The sequence below is a fragment of the Trematosphaeria pertusa genome (genome assembly GCF_010094035.1).
Source record: "Trematosphaeria pertusa strain CBS 122368 unplaced genomic scaffold BU26scaffold_1, whole genome shotgun sequence".
Lineage (NCBI taxonomy): Eukaryota > Fungi > Ascomycota > Dothideomycetes > Pleosporales > Trematosphaeriaceae > Trematosphaeria > Trematosphaeria pertusa.
Genome location: NW_022987212.1, coordinates 2,399,461 through 2,416,515, shown reverse-complemented (window position 1 = coordinate 2,416,515; position 17,055 = coordinate 2,399,461). Strand labels below are relative to the sequence as shown.

The window sequence follows — 17,055 nt, the reverse complement described above, 5'->3', positions numbered from 1 at the left end:
TGTATTTTAATTGGGTTATGGAACTTTGGGAAGTACTCTTACGGGTAGCCGTGGGACTCGGGCGCGAGGGAATGGAATGGAGATGCCCGTAGCTAGGGACTAATTTGGACCGAGACCGGAAGGAACTAACCTTGGATTCATAACATTCACATAAGCGGCATCTCTGCATGCAGTCTCATGAAGATAATAGTGCAGTTCGTTAGTCGATGAGCACCGATAATCCAGTCCTCGGTTGCAGGAATGTTAGTCAAGACCTTTCTCTTTTCTCTTCCATAACACCAGGAACATCTCCCATTGATGAATTCCTCTCGCTCCCACTTTTCGGACCTCCAATTCACCGTCCTTCAATTGCCAGGGGAGTGCATTTGCGCCCCTTACCCGTCCCTTGCTAACCCCAACGCGCCCAGAGCCAATCGGCAGTGCCCAATAAGCCTTGCCAAACTGCCAGAACACCCAAACCCCTAACGCGCCCCCGGCAGGGCAGTCGCAGACCAGGGTCTAACGCCAATGCTGATGCATAACAGGTACATTGGTTGCATCTTCGTCTGTTTAGTTGCCCACGGCCGTGTCATTGAGCGCGACGCAAACGGCACCTCTGTGATGGCCATTGTACTGGCGAATGATAGACTGGCTGTTGAGCTCCCAGAGACGGGCGTAATGGTCGGAGCAAGCAGTCACCAGGTAGGCAGAGTCGGCGCTAAAAGCGCAGTCCCAAACCCATCGCTGATGGCCATGCAGCGTCGTCTCAAGCGGGAAGGCATTCGGATCGCGGTCTGCGGCGCTGGGAAGCTGGTCTTGCGGCGTGACGTTGTGCGGCTGCGAGGTGTCGACGGACCAGATGCGGGCTGTGTGGTCGGCGGAGCAGGTAGCTAGGTGGCGGACATCCGGGGAGAGTAGGACCCTCGTGATATAGGTCTGATGGGCGACGAATTTGCAGACGGGGACGAGAGAGGTAACGTCGGCGCGCTGGATCATGCGCCAGACATAGACATTGCCCTAGGTGTACGCATCAGCTTCTGGGGCATTTCGGGGCATTTCTTGTCGGTAAAGGGCGGAGCAGTACCGCATTGTTTCCAGCACACAGCATGGTGCCATCACTAGCAACGGTGACGCTCGCAACCGAAACGTCATCCTCTGGAATGAGCTGATGCGAGCACTTGTTCTCGCCGAGGTCCCAAATGCGAACATTGCCTCCACGGTCGCAGCTGATCAATTCGCCCTGGTTTGGGTGGATGACTACATCATTCACAGGGACGCCGTGGGTGTAGTTCCGCTGGACACTGCCCGAGCGGGTGTCCCAGATCTTGACGGTGCCGTCCTCTGAGCTGGTCACCATCCATTTGCCCTCACAGTGGAAGGCGACGCCGGTGATGTTCGACGTGTGGCCTTCGAAAGTAAGGACGGGGTTCGGGTTCGTGGACTTGATCTCATAGAGCTTGACGGTATGGTGGCCGGCGGCGGCGAGGAAGCGCTTGTCGGGCGAGATGCAGAGGCGGTTGACCTGGGAATCGGGATGGGGGATGGTGCGTGAGCAGATGCCCGAAAGGGCTTCCCAGAAGCTTGCGTGCGGCAGTCAGCAGGAGAGCGGTGGCGGGCGAGGGCGCGGGGAGGCCAACCGGATGGTATGATCGTACCCAGCTGCTTCATCAGCATCTCTTGTCGCTGGGGGAAGGGGAGGGGTGCGGGCGGCTCACCGGTACACAGAATGACGGACATGTTTCGAGCGGGGGTCGCGCGACTCTCTCCGCACAACAAAGCAAGTGCCCTCAAGCAAGCTGAACTGCTGAGCTGCTGAACGCGTCAGAAAGCGCTTTATACCGTCATATCGCGTAACGAAGGGCGCGAGGTGTGCGTGTGCAGGTCGCGGCGGGCTGTTTGGCGCGAGGGCAGAGCTGGCGGTAGTGGGCCGCTGGAGCTCGGGCCTTTGCGCGCTCTGATTGGCCCCGCGCCACCGTCATGCCCATGCTGCCGCGGGCTGGCGGTCACCAGAAGAGACGCTGTCGCCTGCCTCCTACATGCCGGCACCGGTATGCGTCTCTCTGCCGGAGAGAGCTATCATACCTTCGTAATGGCCGGCTTCCCTCCGAGGCACCTGCAAGACCATGTGCGGGTGCGGCACCTCCCGCTACCCCAACGCGACGTCCGATGACGGCCCTGGGGCTATGACGAAGGAGCCGCATGGCGTCACCATTTCCTCTCGACCCTTTTCTGGGGGCTTGCAATGCCATATACGCGCTGAGTTCTTGCCCTGGCAGCCATACTCAGGCGCTGCAGCTTCATCTCGCCAGCCATGGACCCCCACAACCCAAACCGCGCCCTCCGCTCCACGCCTCAATACGCGCTCTACCAGCGGGAGAACTTCTGGAAAAGCAACGAGGGCGAGGCACCGCTGTTCAGCACAGGCAAGTATCCAAGTTGCTGCCCCAGAAGGGACGTCTTCGCTCACTGCTCCGCCCCAGACCCCGGCAAACTCGAAGACCTCGCAAAGGCAAAGCTCACGCAAGACGGCTGGTACTACGCCTCCAGCAACGCCGGCCAATCCCACACGCATACCGTAAACTGACAAGCCTTCTACCGTCACCGCATCATCCCGCGCATGCTCGTCGACACCAACAAGCGCGACACTGCCACCACCATCTTCGGGCACCGTGTCCCCGCCCCCATCGGCTTCGCACCTGTTGGGATAAACAAGATCTACCATGCGGCAGGCGAACTGCCGGTTGCAAGAGCAGCAGGTGGCCCCGGGTTGCCGTACTGTCTGAGCACCGCGGGGAGTCAGCCAATTGAACATGTAGCGGCCGCGAACGATGACGGAGCTAGCGGGACGGGAGGCGTGCGCTTCTTCCAGTTATACATGCCACATGATGACGAGCTCACACGGTCGCTGCTCGAGAGGGCAGTGAGCAGCGGCTTTACAGCATGTATCCTTACCTTCGATACCTGGCAACTCGGCTGGCGCCACAACGACATCGCCACCTCGAACTACGCCTTCTACCACGGCATCGGCGCCGATCTAGGCCTCAGCGATCTCGTCTTCCAAAAGCGCCTCAAGGAGCACGGCATCGACCCGAAGAAGCAGCCCAACGAAGCCGGGTCACTCTGGATCGACAACGTGTGGCACGGACGCGCGCACACGTGGGAGAAAGCGCAGTGGGTGATGAAGCTGTGGAAGGAGATTAGCGGCGGGAAGCCGTTCTGTCCCAAGGGCATCTAGAGCGTCAAGGATGCGGAGAAGGCGGTTGACATTGGCGTGGACGGGATCGTGGTGAGCACTCCAAAGCGCCTCGTGATTGAGGCAAAGCACTACTGACACGTGAGCCAGTCGTGGGTGACAAAACCTACATCATGTTCGACTCGGGTGTACGCAGCGCCTCGGATGTTTTCAAGGCGCTGGCACTGGGCGCAAAGTTCGTCTTTGTCGGCCGATTGTGGATCTGGGGTCTTTCCATCATGGGTGAGGTGGGCGTTTGGCACGTCATGAAGAGTCTACTTGCAGACTTAGACATCTTGCTAAACGTCGGTGGCTATAGGAATGTTGGGGAGATTGGCAGGAGTGCATTGGATTCGGGGCCGAAGGACTATCCGCTGCTAGTTGAATCTGGGGCCCCGCAAAATCACAGTGCATATTAGTAATGTAATCTTCTACAGCGAGGATTTTGAAAAGGGATAAATTGTGACAGGCTCCACAATTGCCAGGCTGTTGGCAACCAAATGCCTCACCCCTCCGCGCTCTATGACAAAACGAAGTGCATCCATGTACACACCCGAAGAACAGACTAACATGAGGAAAGACAAAAGGGGGACGACGACAGGCGACGCCAGGTATCATTTCGTGATTGGCCCTTGAATGAGTAAGTTCGTTCCAGCTCGTGGGGCTTGCTTTCATGACCCATCAGTGACTCTGAATGCCTTCCAAACCAAGCCCCAAGCCCCAAAACCCATGCAACATCCTACCCGACCGCATTATAACGTTAACATTCCAGAGAGCTTGCCCAGCCAAGACGCGACATCTCTACGGAGATGCGCTCGTGACCAGGGATATCGAGGAGGGAAAGGTAATCCGGCTACTTCTCGACTGCAGGCGAAGCAACATTCGTAATCTTTTCCGGTACAGTGGTGTCTTTCTTCTCGGTAGGCGGCTGCTCAACGCTCTCGGACTTGTCCGTCTTCACAGAAGAGGGCGATTCTGAAGCGTTCTTTTGCGGCGTGGGCCCGGGTGTTTCTTCGCGAGCGTTGCGCGCGGTGCCGTTGGACTCTTCCTTATGGAACTTGTCCACCTGCGAGTCGAGGTCTTTGTCTTCGTCATCGTGGTCGAACATCTCGCTGTCAGCGTCCGCGGTTGATATCTCTGTGCCGTCGCCCAAGAGAATGATGCGGCCGCCTAATCCGCTGTTTGGCCGAAAGCGGTGGTCAAGGTCCATGTCGATATCATCAGGGCTATCGTCAATTCGGTGATGGACTCCCGGCCCGCGGAACTCGGCTGGGATAATTTATTAGACCTGAACTAATCGCCTGCAGAGGCGGAAGAGGCTGGATTTTCAGACTTGCCATACTCTGGCGGTGCGCATGGGCCTTCACCATTTGCAACCCTCTTTGCGATATCTTCGTACCATTGCTCCTTCGTCCGACCTTGGAGCAGTCCAATGACGATCATGGTCATATTATCGCAGCCAACGCCTCCAGTATCACTGTTTGAAGCCAGGCAGTTGTCCATCATGTTTTCGCAGATAGAAGCGAGATCCTGCTTTGCCACGATGCCCCGTCGGACAAATTCGATGACGGCTTGGGAGGACTGACAATCCCAGATTCCTGTTACAGGATTAGCCAGGGGACGGTATGGGGATCAGGGCACTCGCACCATCGCAGGCAATGACCAGGAATTCATCATCCCCATTGATGTCGTGTATCTCCACATCCGGGAACGCCGTGACTATCTGGTGTTCAGGCGGAAGCTCGGCGCTCTTCTTGAATTCGAAATCTCCGATGGCTCGGGATAGAGCGAGGTTGCCGTTCACGCGGCCAAAATCGACAAAGCCACCTGCGGCTTGGATTCGCGCTTTCTCGGCTGCAGCTGGTCAATGAAGGCCCAGAAAGAGGAACTCGTCTCCCATACCTTCGTTCTGGGGCTTGTGGTCGTAGGAGAGCGGCTTCGCCCTACCCTTTATGCCCAAGACGCTCCGGGAGTCGCCCGAATTGGCCTGCCATGTTCAGTACTTGTCTGCATCCACACCAACGACCTGACGTACTACATAGATTTTGTTCTTCGAGATGATGCCGACCGACGCCGTGCATCCCGAGACTTCCTCTTCGTATTTGGGGTCTAAACCGGATGAGTCAGCCGCGCGCGTCATGGGCGCGAATGCAGCCAGGAGACATACCGCTCAATATTGCGCGGTCTGTCGCCAGAAAGCCGTCCTGAAGTGCCTTCTTTATGTCGCCTTCCTTGAAGGCCTCCTGCTTCGCTACGATCTCGTGCAGATGGTCGCCGGCATACACTGCCACCTTCTCGCCGCCATGGCCGTCGTATACGCCGAAGAAGCTTAGGCGCTTGTCCTGGGGTGTCGATTTCCCGTTCTTCGTCGCGGCATGCAGGTCGAGAACGCATGCGTGGGCGTCCTCCATGCTGATTCTCCATCCCTGCATCGAGGACACGCCGAAGATGATGTCGTCACCATCGCCGCTTTGTGAGTGCTGTCGCCGGCAGACATTAGCATACAAATTCATACGAGACACGCATGCCGCTGGCGGGAGCGCTGGGGGGTGCACCGTTGCCAAGGCAAGCGAGAGGGTCAAAGTGCGCGCGGTGCGGGGGCGGGGGAGGGATTGCATTGACTTACCTTCTCGACCACGGGCTCTGAAAGAGTCTGACCCATTCTGTCCGCAGCCTACGAGGACCTGGTGGAGAGGGCGAGAGTGATGTCGAGGCGAAGCGCGAGAGGCTTGCTGGGCATAGATTTGAGCAGCGTCACCGGGGGCGTGTGGGGTCTTCGGGGCTAAGAGGCTGTGAGTATGGTGGTAGTTGGGGAGACAGGAGCGCGGCAAAGGGATAGGCGGAGCAAAGGGTAGGGTAGAGTAGGAGGGCGTCTGGGGTCTCCGCTGGCGGAGGACGAGTTTGCGTGGGAGAGGTCGTGTCGTGTGGATCGCAGCGCAGTCCAAGTACGAAATCCAGGTCCCTCGGCGCTAGCCCCCATCGGGCTTGACTGTGGCTCAGCCACAGCTTCTCGACCGCCGGCCACCGGTCTTTGTAGTCACTTGGGCCTACGGAGGCACACCATGCCCACCTTCCCTTCTCCCGCATCTTCGTCGCCGCAGGGGCTACCTGCCTGGAGCGAATACGCGCCCTGTCTGCTGCTCGAACATGCGCCCGTCAGGCTGTGCACGGCGGTTACCAGGCAACAAACATATATCCCGGCACATTGCAGCTGCTCGCGTGCTGTTACACGAGACAGGCAGACTTGCCGGCGCTGACGTTCGCGGGGAATTCACGTAGCTGTGAGACACGTCCTCGCCGTCAGACTCGCCGTCAGACTCGCCGTCTACTGCCGGGCTGGGGGACGCTTCGAAATCACTCCCGTTGCAATAGACGATCCAAGTCAGACATCCTACCACAGCACATCCTACCGAAAGCCGAGTCAAGAGACATTCGAGTACCAGCTATAGGCGCCGCCATGCCAGAAACGAGGTTTCCAAAGTTTGAGTCGCAGGCGCACCTGAACATGTAATCCACCGGGTCGTCGTGGACTTCCAATTCCTGCATTCTTGGCTCGTACCTCGGAACATGCCCAAAACGCACTAGTGCCCAGCCGAGGTCTCGATTACCCCAATGTCATCATCATTTAGTGAACGCTTCCGCAGCTTTTCTAGACAATCTTTCTCTTAATTCCCCTTCTTCCGCTTCTTCTTCCAGTTAATTCTCTTCCAAGGCATCAATCATGGCACCAACCCCTGATTGGGTCAAGCAATTGAAGCCTTCTGGCCCGCAGGGCTATGAGCTCCTTGCTGCCGAGCGCGCAAGGTCCAATATCCCAGTTGAGAAGCTGCAAGAGCTTCTCCTAACCAAGGAAGCCATTGAAAGGAAACGGCGAATACTCGACATCTTGAAATCCGAAAAGGTCTTCGACAAATCTCAGAACTACTTTTCTGGCAGAATGGAGCGTTTTGAGAGAGCTCTTGCTCGCGAAAAGAAGCTGCAGATGCTGAAGAGGAAACATAATTGGACGCAGGAGGAGTTCCGCACTGCTTCAGAGCTTATTGGCGAGCCGGGTCCGTACGGGTTGCACGAAAGCATGTTCAGAGTGAGCGATAATCAGTCCTTGTTGAAGCCCTTCAGCGCACGCTAAGCTGACAAAACTAGATTACAATCGACGAGCAAGGTACCCCAGAACAACGTGAGAAGTTTGGGAAGCCAGCTGCGGACTACAAAATTATTGGCTGCTATGCGCAAACCGAGCTCGGCCATGGGTCCAATGTTCGTGGTCTCGAGACGACAGCGACCTGGAACCCAGAAGACAAGACATTCACGATACATTCGCCGCACCTTACCGCAAGCAAGTGGTGGATAGGCTCCCTCGGCCGCACAGCGAACCATGCCTGTGTCGTGGCGCAGCTGATGGTTGACGGCAAATCATACGGACCGCACCCCTTCATTGTCCAGATACGTGATACGAAGACCCATGAACCGCTGGAAGGCATCCACGTTGGTGATATGGTAAGGTGGCGGTACACATAGAGAGTTGAATATATGCTAACTTTCGGACAGTAAGTAAAACACTAAATGTTCAAATTATCTAAACATCTACCTACCTATTCTGGTATTTGCCCCTTTACACTCCGAGCGCCTGCTAATTGTACCGTCGCCTTGGGCAGCGGTCCTAAGTTTGGATACAACACCATGGATAACGGCTTCTTACTCTTCAATAACGTCAAAGTACCGCACATCTCCATGCTGGCGCGCTTCTCGTCAGTCGACCCTAACACGAACAAGTACGTTCGCCGCGGTTCGCCATCTCTTGTATACGGCACGTTGACGTGGGTTCGCTCAACGATCGTCATGCAAGCTGGTGCAGTGCTCGCTCGGGGCGTGACAATTGCTACTCGCTATTGCGCTATCCGCCGCCAATTCCAGGACCGCGATGCGCCAGAATGGGAGAAGGGCGAGAACGCCGTGCTCAACTACACCATGGTCCAGATCCGCCTTCTTCCCCTTCTCGCTGCCACGTTTGCTCTGCACTTCACCGGCAAGGGCATGATGAATTTGTACCAGGAAAATCAGAAACGGATGAATGAGAAGAACGCTGGCAGAGATGGACCTAGCAAGAGGGGTGCCGGCCCGGAAGAGACGCAGTCGGGTAGTGATATCTTGGCAGATCTGCATGCTACATCTTGTGGATTAAAGGCTCTGTCAAGTTCCACCGCGGCAGAAGGCCTTGAAGTATGCCGCAGAGCCTGCGGTGGCCATGGGTACTCTAGCTTCAGGTATATACAGTTGTTTACGGCTTACGATACAACTAACAATACTGCAGTGGAATCGGCCCTTGGTATTCGGATTACCTCCCAACGACGACATGGGAAGGGGATAACTACATGCTCACACAGCAGGTTGCTCGCTATGTCAGTCTTCCCTCATTCTTCCTCCATGTCCCATCCACCACGCGTTCATCCTTCCCTTGAATCACTCTAGCCTAACCCATTCCCAGCTCCTCAAATCCGCGCGCTCCGTTCTCGCCAACGAGCTCCCCATAAATGGTGCGTAAGACTGCAGTACAAATTGCATGTAATGCGTCAAAATGTCTGCGGGTTCGGTAATGGAATCTTGCTTGAGTTGCATTTCGCGATGGGGCAGATCCTAGACTAAGATATAGCGCAAAAACCCCACACTTCTAACTTGACAAGCTTCGCTGACTTTGTACCCCCTCCTTTAGACACTACCCGCATCCTATCTACCTTCCGCTCGCGCTCAGAAATTGGCTGCGCCTTCGATATTCTCGGCTCCGACTGCGACATCATCGCCGCCTTTGCATGGCGCTCTTCCTTCCTAACTTTCGAAGCACTCAAGCACCGCGATGAGGAGAAGAAGCCCTGGAACGATCTGCTCGTCGACTTCTATAGGCTGAGTAAGGCGCACAGCCAGTATATGGTTGTCAAGAACTTCTACGAAGCGTTGCTGTCGCCGGATACGACGTCCAAGATCGATGCTGATACTATCGATGTTCTATGGAAACTGTTTAGGCTTTACAGCCTGCACACACTTGAGCAGGAAGGCAGCGAGTTTTACGCCAGCGGCGCCTGCTCAAAGCATCAGATCATGTTGGCACGGACGAATGCGGTTATGAAGCTGCTCAAAGAGATTCGACCGCATGCCGTGCGGCTTGTGGATTCTTGGGGCTTTGATGACTGGTTGTTGGATTCGAGCCTGGGCAGGTATGATGGGAAGGTGTATGAGGACATGTTCTATAGGGCGAGTGAGCTCAACCCACTGAACAGGGTCACGGTGGATCCGTATCCGGAGAGCGATGTGCTATTCAGGAAGATCGAGGGAGAGGTGAAGAGTAAGCTGTAGAGACATATCGTCGACGTCATTGTACATATGCTAGAGGCCTCTGGGCTTCTGCACCAATACTAGCATCCTCATCCACCTGTAGAACGTCCCCAAAACCTAATTGAGGAATTCTGGAACGAACGCCTTGCTCGTATTGCTGTGGGCTGGGTAAGGCTGGCTGCCACGTCAGAAGTCCCCCCGGCCTGACTTTGTACCGCTTGTAGCCTTGCCCAATCAGATGTCTTAGGCCTGGTGTGGATGCGAAATACGAAGGTTTCTGGGCCGTGGAGCACGCGAACTGATTTTCAGGGACCGAAGCTTAGGTCGAAGCTTGAAGCAGCTTGATCTGACGATTCGGGACGAGGAGGGTTGAGGTGAAAGTATAAAGGCTAGATATGCTAAAAACTTCTAGGTACATAGCTACGCCACTTGATTAAGCCCACCCAGCACGCGAATCCAGTCTTTAACGCGCCTACCGCATATTCAGCATAATGGCCACCGGATCTGTCCATTTTGACCTCAAGGAGCTTGCGGAAATAGACATGGAACTGCCCATCCAGAAAGCCATCCTGGATGAAGTCCTCACAAAAGATCCCTTCACCCCCGTCCCAGGAATAATCAACATGCGTTGTCTCGGTAGTCTCCCCTCGTCACGCATTCGAAAGGGCCTCATATACCGTTCCGGAGCGCTCAACAACCTCCCACTGTCCTCACTCTCCACGCTGAAAGACGATCTCGGCATTAAGCTCATCTTGGATCTGCGAACCCAGCGCGAAATCACCCGCTCTCCCAACCCCGCTATCGCCGGAGTAACGAACAAGCATTTCGATAGCTTGAGGGTGCCGAGCCCCCTGGATTTGAGCGAGTTCGTGGAGGAGGGCGGGAAGAAAGGCTATGTGAAAATGTACGAAGAGGTGCTTGAGATCCACCAGCCGAGCATTAGGGCGGCGCTGGAGTGGGTGAGGGATGAGGGGAGCCCTCTGCTTTTCCACTGTACTGGTACGCTACCTCACGCATTCCTTCGCCCCACGAGGCCTGGAGGTGAGAAAGACTAACAAGTCGGCCCTGCAACAGCCGGGAAGGACCGCACCGGCGTGCTCGCGGCCATTCTCCTTTCCCTCGCAGGCACACCCAAGGAAGCCATCGCGCATGACTTCGCACTCACCCGCATCGGCATCGAGCCAGCGCGTGAGCTGCTTCTCCAGATGCTCAAGATGTGGAACAAGGAGTGGACGGCCGAGACACCAGGGATGAGGGAGTTCTCGCAGATCAAAGAGGAGTACATGCTCGGGACGCTGGAGATGATGCAAGAGAAATACGGAGGCGCAGAGGGGTATGCGAAGCGGCTGGGGTTTGCGGATGAGGATTTGGAGAAGATTAGGAAGGGGTTGAGGGGAGACTAAGGGGTCGGTGCCCAGAAACCGACGGACGCATAATGCTAGAGCACTAGACTCCGTTCCTGCCAGAGTGATGGGCTTGCTGCTGGCTCGTGTCGTGTGACTGCGCAAACTTTGCGGTGCACATTATTAGCAAATGCCGCGAAAGAGTGAGGTTGTCTGCGGAGAGTGCGAAGGGGTGGGGTGGAGGTGGCCGGCGGAGAGGAAGGGACCAGCGCCAAGAGAGGCTAGTGTCCCACGTTGTCGGCCGGTTGGCAGGCTGGGAAGTCACGGGGCACCGGAGGAAGCCGCAACTCCCCTTAGTTCGGCGCAGGCCTTCACCTGCGTTGTTTTTCTGTCTCGCAGCACTGTACCCTCCATCCACGCCCGCAACTCCACATTCTTCCGCCCTTCTTCCCCACGCTCCTCCTCCATCATGGCCGACTTCGTAGAACAGAAGCTGGTGGCCAAGGTGCCGCCGCCCGCTTTCAGCGACATCGCGAAGGCCTCCAACGACGTGTGTTTTCCGCTCCATCGCAAAGCTCCCCCGTGGTGCAATTGCTGACTGCGTGTCTCCAGCTCATCAACAAGGACTTCTACCACGCTGCTGCAGGTCGGGCGCACCAATTGGCCCGCCGTTGCGAATGCTGACCGCGCGCAGCTGCTCTTGAGGTCAAGCTGAAGGCTCCCAACGGTGTCAACTTCACCGCCAAGGGCACGTCGGCGCATGATGGACCCGTCACCTCCTCAGTAAGCTCCCTTGGCCGTGTCTTTGCTCCTGGAGCTTGCTAACAACGGGAACAGCTCGAGGGCAAGAAGGCGCTCTCCAACGGTATTCAACCCTCTCATTACTGTCTCGAAGTACCCTTTCATTGTACCAACCGCATCCATACGTATATATTTCATCTGGCGCACCCTCCGGGAGCATTCGCGTACACCGGCTACGCAATATCCCTGCTGACCAAGCGCCGCGCAGGCATCAGCATCACCCAGTCGTGGAACACTGCCAACCTGCTGGCTACCAAGGTTGAGCTGAATGACACCTTCGCCAACGGCCTGAAGGCGGAGGTTCTCTCCAACTTCAACCCGGCTGCTGGCAACAAGGGCCAGAAGCTCAACCTCTACTTCAAGCAGCCCAACTTCCACACCCGCGTCTTCGCCGATCTTCAGGCCAGCGGCGCCGTCAGCGCCATTGCTGATGCCGTCCTGAGCCACGAGGGCTTCCTTGTTGGTGGTGAAGTCGGATACGATGTGCAGAAGGCTGCCGTCACCAAATACTCCGCCGCCGTGGGCTATACGACCCCGGCCTACAACGCCGCCATCACCGCTACCAACTCCCTCTCCGTCTTCAGCGCTGCGTACTATCAGAAAGTGAACTCAGCCGTTGAGGCTGGCGCTAGGGCTACCTGGGACTCGAAGCAGGGCAACACTGTTGGCCTTGAGCTCGCTGCCAAGTACAAGATCGACCCTGCGTCTTTCGCTAAGGTACGTCCATGTCTCGTGGATCTGCTGGATCCTCTCTGATGCTTTGACAGGCCAAGATCAACAACCTCGGCATTGCGTCCCTCGCCTACAACACGAAGGTCAACAGCGGTCTGACCTTTGGCGTTGGCGGCTCCTTCGATACCCAGAAGCTGAACGAGGCCGGTCACAAGCTCGGCACCAGCTTCACGTTTGAGGGTTAAACCTCCGTGTAGAAAAGAGAGGGGAAAGTGATTTCTAGATTTGGGATGCTTGGTTCTATAGCGAGCCGACCTCTTCTTCTCTACTGGGTGTGGCTAAGCATGGGCAAATGTACTATGACTTTGGCATGTACAACAATATGTCTCAATGCAACTCACTGCGAGAACTATACTGTTGTGCTTTTCTTCCATGGCCGTGAGACACGTCCATGCATGCGAGCACCTTTGCGTTTGCGTACCGAATCGTAGGGTCTCTGACGCGGGTCCTCTCGCTTGCCGATGGTCACTTTCAGAATGTGTCCTTCCGTTTACTTGTGTCCTCACTCTTATCACTGAAGATTTTTGCGGTCATTCCAATGAACCCAACCACGCCCGCGACCATCAGGAAGTTGACAAGCATGCCGCCTCGGTCAAACTCCTCTGGAAGCTGGGCCGCCCTCGCCCTTCGTCTCCTCGCGTAGATGTGCTCGTTGACGTGATCATGCGTCGCTTTGTGTCTCCGGTCATCGAAATGGGGAACGTCTGCTCCATGTCGTGTCTGTCCGGGGCCAAACCCGTCAAAGCCACCATAGCTTTCCGGTCCGGCTTCGTCGCCCGGCGCGTCTCCAGCATGTGGATTGTGATGGGCGTATTCTGCTCTCTTCGCGCCATGCCTCCCATAGCCGCCACTCTTGTAGAAGCTCGGCGGCGGGCCCCTGAATGTACTCCTCCGTTTGTTTAGACCACTCGCCGGCCTTGACCCCGCGAAACTTGCGCTACTAAAGGAACCTTGCGGATGCTGGCTTGATCCTCTGCCCCAATGCGACAGCTTTGAGTGGGACATGTGCGCATCGTATTGCGCGCGCTTTTCGGGTACGGAGAGGACATGGTAGGCTTCGCTGATGGCGACGAAGCGCGTGCTTGCGTTCGGGTCGTCGGGGTTGCGGTCGGGGTGGTGCTGCTTGGAGAGGGTGTAGAATTGGCGTTTGATCTCGGAATGGGATGCAGAGTGCGGGAGCTGGAGCACTTCGTAGTGGTTCGGGAGGCTATCGGAGAGCAGGCGTGAAGAAGTGTGGAGGGATATTTGAGGGAGCAGAGGGTGGAATGGAAGGGTGGCGGTTCGCGAGCGGCATGTTTGGCATACCCAGGGCGTAGGAGCGCCGACGCGGGGGAGTGGGAGGAGGAGGATAGGAGGGCGTGGTGGCATTGTGCATCTCGCACTGCGAGGGTGCGTAGTGGTTGGAGTGGTCGTGCGGAAGGTCGTCGAGTGAATCGCTTGGCCGAGACGTCATGGTTCGCAGGGGCCGGGCCAGGGCAAGAATAAGCGATTCCGATCGCCGACGTGTGACAGGCGGCGTTTGGTGGGCGGCTTAAATTCCCATAATAAGACGCTGCAGCCTTTCGCTTTCATCGCCGCCCGCTCTCACGCCTTTTCTCTCCTCCACCATGGCCGCGAAAGCAGCGGACGGAATTTCCAACCTGAAGTGCAAGTCTCCCGCCGTTTGTCGTTTCGGGCGTGCGAGTGCGGGTGGGCAACAACTGACACCTTGCAGTGGACGAAAGCACAAGCAAGCAAACCAACGGCGCAGTAAAGAACGGCGTGAAGCCGACCGAAGATGTAGACCACGAAGACTCGGACGACGATAACGAGGCCGAGGATGGCGCGCCTGACGCCGCCGGGGAGGGCGCGGCCAAAAAGAAAAAGAAGAGAAAGCCCAGGAAGAAGAAGAAGGGCGGTGCAGGCGGTGGTGCTCCAAAAGCGCAAACAACGCCCCCTCGCGTGCCCATCCACGAGCTATTCCCCAACGACACGTACCCGGAGGGCCAGATCTGCGAGTACAGGAACGAGAATGCGTACAGGACCACAAGCGAGGAGAAGCGGTATCTGGATCGCATGAACCAGGACTTCCTGACGGATTACAGGCGCGGCGCCGAGGTGCATCGCCAGGTCAGGCAGTGGGCGCAGAAGTGGATCAAGCCTGGCATGACGCTCACGGAGATCGCCGAGGGCATTGAAGACTCGGTGCGCGCTCTGACTGGGCATCAGGGTCTGGAGGAGGGGGATGCAATCAAAGGTGGCATGGGCTTCCCGACCGGTCTCAGTATCAACCACTGCGCGGCGCACTACACGCCGAATGCGGGGAATAAGATGGTCGTGAACCAGGAGGACGTCATGAAAGTTGACTTTGGCGTCCACATCAACGGCCGCATCGTCGATAGCGCCTTTACCATGACTTTCGACCCCACCTACGACAGCCTCGTCAGTGCCTGCAAGGATGCTACGAATGCCGGTATTAGGGAGGCAGGCATTGATGTCCGCATGAGCGACATTGGTGCCGCCATCCAAGAAGTCATGGAGAGCTACGAGTGCGAGATCAAGGGCCAGACGTACCCTGTCAAATGTATCCGCAACCTGAACGGTCACAGCATTGGTCGGTATAGCATCCACGGAGGAAAGACTGTGCCCATCGTCAAGGGCGGCGACCAGACAAAGATGGAAGAGGGTGAAACCTTTGCCATTGAGACGTTTGGTAGCACGGGTAAGGGATATGTTAGGGACGATGTACGCTCTTGCACTCTGCATCCTTTTGTGAGCCTTTTTGGCTAACAGATTCAGATGGAAACATCCCATTATGCAAAACGCGAGGACGCACCCCACGTCGCCCTCCGCGTGTCTTCAGCGAAGACGCTACTGAACTCCATCACCAAGAACTTTGGCACACTGCCATTCTGCAGACGCTACCTTGACCGCCTCGGTCATGACAAGTACTTACTTGGCTTGAACAATCTCGTCACCGCCGGGATTGTGGAGGCTTATCCGCCACTGTGCGATGTTAAAGGCTCTTACACGGCACAGTCTGAACATGTGGGTGCTCATCCACATCTCTCAAGGGGTTCATATATCTAACCCACTTTAGACATTCATCCTCCGACCTACGGTCAAGGAGGTTATCAGTCGCGGTGATGACTACTAGACACAGATGAGAGACCATGGGATATGAAGATACAGGACGGCATTATGATCTCTTCCATATACAGTTTTAGTAGGGTCGCATAAAATCGAGGCATTGCCAACCTTTCAGACGCCGTGCTCTATGTTCTCTCACTTTGATACCATTGGGCCGAAAACCTACCTTCCTCATACCCATGCACTCCGCTTGTTGTTGCAGCAGGACGCGCCTTCCTACGTACCAATTTCGACAGTATGAGGCGAGATGCGACCCTTCACATCAACAATCACCTGGCCGCGTCGTTCACTGTTACGCCTATATCGTTACAGTTATACATCATTTCGAAACATGCAGCTTCTAGCCGCACTTGCCTTCGCTCGATCATACGCGATGGCATGGTCATCGGCGACCCAGGAGGCCTTCAGCTACTGGACGAGGACCGAGCCGCCTTTCTTCCCTTCGTTGTATGCACACATGCTCCTCCAATCAAACAACCTTGGAACCGTCCACACTGACCCACTACAGCTACATCTCATCCGCTATGGTCATCATACACGTCGGCGCAGAACTTACACCCTACGTCGTTCACCGAGATCTGGTCTGCCAGTGCTCGCCATACTTCAAAGCGCTTTTCCTCGGCCACTTCCGCGAGCGCACCACGCGCACGACCACGTGCCCTGACGTCGAAGACGCAGACTTTCGACGCTTCCTGGGCTGGCTGTACAATCCGAGAAGGGACGATTTGGCGTCGCGTCTGGCGCCGCATATCCGGCTATGGACCCAGCGGTTCTCCTGCGCCACATTACTCCGGCTGTATGTCTTCGCGGACGCGTACGATATTCCGCAAATCCGCGATGATATCGTCGCCCATTTTTTCGACGTCATGGCCGTCAAGCTCAGTTTACCTTCGTACGGCCTTATCAATGCGGCTTTTGCCCGCCTCCCGGCCAATTCTCCCCTCTGCCGCCTCGTAGTCGACGTTATGGTCCGCTACTTCGACGAGTCATGTGAGGGAGATGAGGACAGAGCGGAGCGCGAGGCACTGCACGAGGATTTCCTGCTCTCGATGATGATGAAGCATGCAGAGAGGAATACGCGTATTAGGGGGGATGCGTTGAGTGTGAGGTATAGGCTCTTTATACATCATTATCTGGAGGAGCAGATTGGGGAGACGGCGAAGGGATTGAGGAGTCTCACGTCAGCGGATGAGCGGGCGAGGGATAAAGTGTTATTGAGGGAGGAAGAGGATGACTTGGGGAGCGCAGTTGAGCAGCTGGATATCGGAGATTGAGAAGTGATGGGTTGATAGGATAGTACAGCTACATGAAGGCATGCGGCCTGGAATTATGCAAGAGGGCTCGCGGGGTTGGAGATAGTGAGGAGAAGTTGGGCAGGAGACAGGCATGACAAGTGGGCGCAGGCGCAACCCCTTCTGCTTACGTAATCGTTGCTGCAAGGACCTAGATTCTGCCACCGCCTTCGGCGACCGCACAGCGTCACGGCACAGGTCCGCAGTCGCCCCTACAACA

General features: G+C 56.4%; 9 protein-coding genes across 9 annotated transcripts; 6 read left to right on the top strand and 3 right to left on the bottom strand.

Moving 5' to 3' along the window:
- Nucleotides 1-103: 103 nt before the first annotated feature.
- On the bottom strand, nt 104-1,864 carry BU26DRAFT_513274 (WD-repeat protein-like protein pop3). Its single transcript, XM_033827586.1, has 4 exons — nt 1,695-1,864; nt 1,617-1,638; nt 1,064-1,559; nt 104-996 (listed from the first exon to the last, which is right to left on the bottom strand). The coding sequence occupies exons 1-4, from the start codon at nt 1,714-1,716 to the stop codon at nt 550-552; spliced, it is 987 nt and encodes a 328-aa protein (XP_033691450.1). The 5' UTR covers nt 1,717-1,864; the 3' UTR covers nt 104-549.
- Nucleotides 1,865-2,290: 426 nt separating this feature from the next.
- Nucleotides 2,291-3,630, top strand: BU26DRAFT_526857 (FMN-linked oxidoreductase; the record flags this gene model as incomplete). The annotated part of the gene is made up of 5 exons (XM_033830731.1): nt 2,291-2,402; nt 2,460-2,554; nt 2,618-3,154; nt 3,215-3,286; nt 3,319-3,630. The coding sequence occupies 5 exons, from the start codon at nt 2,291-2,293 to the stop codon at nt 3,628-3,630; spliced, it is 1,128 nt and encodes a 375-aa protein (XP_033691449.1).
- Nucleotides 3,568-6,097, bottom strand: BU26DRAFT_513271 (PP2C-domain-containing protein). Its single transcript, XM_033827585.1, has 7 exons — nt 5,838-6,097; nt 5,379-5,691; nt 5,247-5,320; nt 5,114-5,198; nt 4,859-5,065; nt 4,549-4,809; nt 3,568-4,480 (listed from the first exon to the last, which is right to left on the bottom strand). The coding sequence occupies exons 1-7, from the start codon at nt 5,871-5,873 to the stop codon at nt 4,065-4,067; spliced, it is 1,392 nt and encodes a 463-aa protein (XP_033691448.1). The 5' UTR covers nt 5,874-6,097; the 3' UTR covers nt 3,568-4,064.
- Nucleotides 6,098-6,932: 835 nt separating this feature from the next.
- BU26DRAFT_557889 (acyl-coenzyme A oxidase 1) lies at nt 6,933-9,559 on the top strand (the record flags this gene model as incomplete). Its single annotated transcript, XM_033832503.1, has 6 exons — nt 6,933-7,295; nt 7,355-7,708; nt 7,877-8,475; nt 8,523-8,610; nt 8,697-8,749; nt 8,893-9,559. 6 exons carry the CDS (start codon nt 6,933-6,935, stop codon nt 9,557-9,559), a joined length of 2,124 nt encoding a protein of 707 aa, XP_033691447.1.
- A 470-nt stretch (nt 9,560-10,029) lies between these two features.
- On the top strand, nt 10,030-10,941 carry BU26DRAFT_557888 (uncharacterized protein; the record flags this gene model as incomplete). Its single annotated transcript, XM_033832502.1, has 2 exons — nt 10,030-10,537; nt 10,613-10,941. The coding sequence occupies 2 exons, from the start codon at nt 10,030-10,032 to the stop codon at nt 10,939-10,941; spliced, it is 837 nt and encodes a 278-aa protein (XP_033691446.1).
- A 409-nt stretch (nt 10,942-11,350) lies between these two features.
- Nucleotides 11,351-12,599, top strand: BU26DRAFT_412967 (uncharacterized protein; the record flags this gene model as incomplete). Its single annotated transcript, XM_033822999.1, has 6 exons — nt 11,351-11,431; nt 11,494-11,527; nt 11,576-11,664; nt 11,719-11,746; nt 11,891-12,399; nt 12,450-12,599. 6 exons carry the CDS (start codon nt 11,351-11,353, stop codon nt 12,597-12,599), a joined length of 891 nt encoding a protein of 296 aa, XP_033691445.1.
- BU26DRAFT_513268 (DnaJ-domain-containing protein) lies at nt 12,488-13,851 on the bottom strand. The gene has a single exon (XM_033827584.1). The coding sequence runs from the start codon at nt 13,780-13,782 to the stop codon at nt 12,886-12,888; it is 897 nt and encodes a 298-aa protein (XP_033691444.1). The 5' UTR covers nt 13,783-13,851; the 3' UTR covers nt 12,488-12,885.
- A 144-nt stretch (nt 13,852-13,995) lies between these two features.
- BU26DRAFT_472708 (methionine aminopeptidase 2-like protein) lies at nt 13,996-15,586 on the top strand. The gene is made up of 4 exons (XM_033825442.1): nt 13,996-14,061; nt 14,129-15,138; nt 15,193-15,441; nt 15,494-15,586. Exons 1-4 carry the CDS (start codon nt 14,022-14,024, stop codon nt 15,548-15,550), a joined length of 1,356 nt encoding a protein of 451 aa, XP_033691443.1. The 5' UTR covers nt 13,996-14,021; the 3' UTR covers nt 15,551-15,586.
- A 198-nt stretch (nt 15,587-15,784) lies between these two features.
- On the top strand, nt 15,785-16,898 carry BU26DRAFT_513266 (uncharacterized protein). Its single transcript, XM_033827583.1, has one exon. It carries the CDS (start codon nt 16,068-16,070, stop codon nt 16,815-16,817), a length of 750 nt encoding a protein of 249 aa, XP_033691442.1. The 5' UTR covers nt 15,785-16,067; the 3' UTR covers nt 16,818-16,898.
- Nucleotides 16,899-17,055: the final 157 nt, after the last annotated feature.

Coding starts and splice junctions, on each gene's coding strand:
- BU26DRAFT_513271 (XM_033827585.1), bottom strand. CDS start 5,873: ATGGGTCAGACTCTTTCAGAGCCCGTGGTCGAGAAG. Junction 5,692..5,837: donor CAGAGCCCGTGGTCGAGAAG/GTAAGTCAATGC, acceptor TGCCGGCGACAG/CACTCACAAAGCGGCGATGG. Junction 4,810..4,858: donor CCTGGTCATTGCCTGCGATG/GTGCGAGTGCCC, acceptor ATCCTGTAACAG/GAATCTGGGATTGTCAGTCC.
- BU26DRAFT_513266 (XM_033827583.1), top strand. CDS start 16,068: ATGGTCATCATACACGTCGGCGCAGAACTTACACCCTACGTCGTTCAC.
- BU26DRAFT_513274 (XM_033827586.1), bottom strand. CDS start 1,716: ATGTCCGTCATTCTGTGTACCG. Junction 1,639..1,694: donor GTCCGTCATTCTGTGTACCG/GTGAGCCGCCCG, acceptor CTGATGAAGCAG/CTGGGTACGATCATACCATC. Junction 1,560..1,616: donor GGGTACGATCATACCATCCG/GTTGGCCTCCCC, acceptor GCCGCACGCAAG/CTTCTGGGAAGCCCTTTCGG.
- BU26DRAFT_513268 (XM_033827584.1), bottom strand. CDS start 13,782: ATGCCACCACGCCCTCCTATCCTCCTCCTCCCACTCCCCCGCGTCGGC.
- BU26DRAFT_472708 (XM_033825442.1), top strand. CDS start 14,022: ATGGCCGCGAAAGCAGCGGACGGAATTTCCAACCTGAAGT. Junction 15,139..15,192: donor AGGGATATGTTAGGGACGAT/GTACGCTCTTGC, acceptor TAACAGATTCAG/ATGGAAACATCCCATTATGC. Junction 15,442..15,493: donor ACACGGCACAGTCTGAACAT/GTGGGTGCTCAT, acceptor AACCCACTTTAG/ACATTCATCCTCCGACCTAC.